The sequence below is a fragment of the Gossypium hirsutum genome, chromosome D02 (assembly GCF_007990345.1).
Source record: "Gossypium hirsutum isolate 1008001.06 chromosome D02, Gossypium_hirsutum_v2.1, whole genome shotgun sequence".
Taxonomy (NCBI): domain Eukaryota; kingdom Viridiplantae; phylum Streptophyta; class Magnoliopsida; order Malvales; family Malvaceae; genus Gossypium; species Gossypium hirsutum.
In genome coordinates, this window is record NC_053438.1 from 1,892,349 (window position 1) to 1,895,891 (window position 3,543).

Sequence of the window (3,543 nt, forward strand, 5' to 3'; positions counted from 1 at the left end):
AGAATTATCACATTGCAGTCGTAATTCCAAGGAACCTTTCTGCTATCCTCGTAAGGAAATGATATAGGTTTTTGGATTATGACCTTTGGCGCTATTTGAATTCCAGATTCTCTGCTCATTGGTTTTGAAATAATTACCACTGGGTGATTAGCCTTTTGGGCTTTCCCCGTGGATCCTTCTTCTGCAGCATAAACTTCTCCTTCTTCTAGTCTATTAATCTCTTCATAAAACTCCAACTCTTTGTTATCCATTAAGTTTTGCACCATGGTTCTGAATTCGGTACATTTTTGGATGTCGTGGCCTTCTTCTGCGTGGAACTCACAAAACTTACTTTCTCTTTCAGGCCTTTCTATTGAATCTTGCTTGATGCATCCTCCTTTTACCATTTGTTTCCAAACTCATTCAAGGGGGGTCCTTATCTCTGCTACATTGGTTTTGACTCTCGTTCCTCCATTCTCAATTATCGCGTTCACCCCTTCATCATGATTGGGAAACGGACTTTTTGTGTTGGGTGAGTCACTAAATTTGACAACGCCCAATTTGATAAGTCTTTCCACTACCTTCTTGAAAGCAGTACAATTTTCTATCGAGTGTCCTGAAATTCCGGCATGATAATCACACTGAGCGTTTGTGTCATACCATTTTGGATATGGGGGTTGTAGAGGCTCAAGTAACAAGGAGTGACAACATGCGCATTAAATAAATTCTGGTACAGCTCCTTATATGTCATTGGAATGGGAGTGAACTGGGGTTTCTCAGTATTTTACCTCATTCCCGACTCTTGTTTCGATGAGCCCTGTCGATTAATGACCGTTTTCTTTGGTTGACTCACAGTAATTGATTTACTGTAGGCATTCACATTATTCACTTCATTTTCTCTTTTCCTCGGGGCTGTCCTTTTATTGTTCTCCCATCCGTCTATTCTTCCACTTTTAATAGCATGCTCGATCATTTTGCCGCTCATTATTATATCTGAGAAATTCTTTGAAGCGCTTCCCAACATGTGAGTGATGAATGGGGCTTTCAATGTATTAATAAAAAACGTCGTCATTTCCTTTTCCAAAAGAGGTGGTTGCACCTGCACTACCACTTCTCTCCATCTCTGTGCATATTGTCTAAAGCTTTCGTTCGATTTCTTCTCCAAATTCTACAGAGTTATCCTGTCAGGCATCATTTCTGAGACATGATTGTATTGTCTCATGAATGCCTGTGTCAAATCTCTCTAAGTAGTAATTTTGGTTCGACTTAGCTGATTGTACCATTTTAACGCCGCACCTGTAAGGCTATCCTGAAAGCAGTGTATTAATAATTGATCATTATTAATATACCCCGCCATTCTCCTGCAGAACATAGTGATATGGGCTTCTAGGCAACTAGTCCCATTATATTTCTCGAATTTCGGCATCTTAAATTTGTAAGGAAACATCAAATCCGGAACTAAGCTCAGATCTTTCGCATCTATTCCACGATAGCTGTCGATACTTTCTATCGCCCTAAACTTCTCTTCAATCCATTTCCATTTCTCCTCAAACTGCTTTGGCAACTCTTCCTTCACCCTGTCTTTCTCAGCTACTTCATCAAAATCCGGGAAAACAAAATTAACCAGATTATCGCCAGGACTAGAACCAGATCCGACCTGAAGGTTCTTCGGCATTGAAGCATCACCTGGAAGATGCTGAGGCCTAATCAAAACAGAAGGTCTTCGTGGATGTGGTTCAGTCTGAACTTGCGCATGCGGAGGCATGAATCCTGGAGGAAAAAGTGGTTCATTATTGTTTTCTTCTTTGTCACAAATCACAGGACCTTTCCCTTTATCCGCTCCCTTGGTTATTAATTGAGTCAATTTAGTCATTAAGTCATCCTGTGACTCCTTCATCTCTTGTACCATGTCTTTCTGGATCTTTTCCACATGTTCTTTCATTTGCACCTGCAACTGGTCTTGCATTTCCTTTTGAAGCCATTCTAGTTTTTTCAACCTTTGTTCCATAATTTTTGACTTAGCCCGGGTGCCGTAACAGTGTCGATTTTCCAGGTTAACTGAAATAATTTTATTCAATTAGGGTCCTTTAATGGTTGTTAATGCATATAATGTGATGCAATGCATGAAATAAATGCAAAAAGGGACGTTGATTCTAATTCAATTTCATTCTAAAAACTTTACTAGAAAATAAACTTCTTTACATAAGGTGGATTACAGATACGACTTAGCCCTAATACTTAAAACTCTAATTTTCTTAAGTAATGAGGCTAACTCTTGTCCTCGACTTGACTCTAATTCGTACTTCACGCTCAACACATTAGCTTGTACTGCTAACGTCTGCAAATGGTCAGCCACCTCACAGATTTGAAGCACAGCTTCTCCCATAATGTGATCCCTGTCTCTTACTTGGTTCTAAAAGTAGTGCAGCTGCTCGGCTTGACGATCTTCATTAGATTCCAAGTACTCAATCCGATTCTCACAATTTCGCAATGCTGCTTCTAACTCTTTAATTCTTTCTTTCATTTCTTCAATTCTATTTAAGCTTGCCCTCAATTCTATCACAGAATTTCGATTTCGATGCCGATGAAGAGATCCTTCTAATTCAGTCACTCTGTTCTCCAGCTCCCCTTTCTCTTTCTGATTATCCGACAAACTCCTCTTTAAAGTCTCGTTTTGTGCTTGAATTTCTTGGAACCTCCTTTCCCATTCATCAGCCTTATTCTTTTCTTCTTGAATCTCCTTGCGCCACTGTTCAGAAGACTTTCCCAACCCTGCAGTTCTTATTGATAATCGTAACTTCTTATAATCTGTTTTTAAACTATCAAGATCTTCTTCAGCCCTAGCTTTCCCCTTTTTTAGTCGTTCGACCTCGAGCTTCTGAACATCTGCATCCAGTCTTAAATTCATTTTCTCTTCCTCTATTCGCTCTATCTGCTTTTCCAACTCTGCATTTCTTCTTTCAAAATCCTGTTTTAAAATTTCCAGCTCAGAAGGGACGACCTTTAAATGCTCTTCTAATGACTGATTGCCTTCATGACTCGATTTGGGAATATTGTCATTGATTCTTCTAGCCCTCCATTCGTCGTACTCAGGAGTCGTCATTGGTCCTACAGCCAATCTCTTCATTCGTCGAGTTTGATTCCACGCATTGGATATCTCTTGAACCTCCTTTTGTAACCATCACTCCCGTATGCGAATTCACACCCAGCTAGTCCCTGGGTTGCGGGTATAAACTGTCTTGACCTGTATTGTCTGAGTACTAATAACGGGGCATATCCAATAGCTCCCCAGATTCCAAGTAGAGGGATCCAATCAAAATTACCACACCGATACAAAATTTCGTCCGGGAGTAACCACGGAGCTCTCCATTCAATGTCCTCTTCTTGAAAGCTCTGAAGAATTGCCATCCGTTTTTCCATCGAAATGTCATCTCTTCTCGGTGTACCTATTATCTCCTTTAGTGGCGAATAGTTTTCAGAGAAGACCCGATATGACAGCTTATCCACTTTCCAAAAATGACTGTGGAACCACGCAAGTAATAACTGAACACATCCAACGAATCT

General features: G+C 40.2%; 1 protein-coding gene across 1 annotated transcript; it reads right to left on the minus strand.

Moving 5' to 3' along the window:
- Positions 1 to 2,392: 2,392 nt before the first annotated feature.
- On the minus strand, positions 2,393 to 3,082 carry LOC107940499 (tropomyosin-1-like). The gene has a single exon (XM_016873933.1). It carries the CDS (start codon positions 3,080 to 3,082, stop codon positions 2,393 to 2,395), a length of 690 nt encoding a protein of 229 aa, XP_016729422.1.
- Positions 3,083 to 3,543: the final 461 nt, after the last annotated feature.

What these genes read in the sequence shown, in the direction of transcription:
- LOC107940499 (XM_016873933.1), bottom strand. Translation starts at nt 3,082, where the DNA reads ATGACGACTCCTGAGTACGACGAATGGAGGGCTAGAAGAATCAATGAC.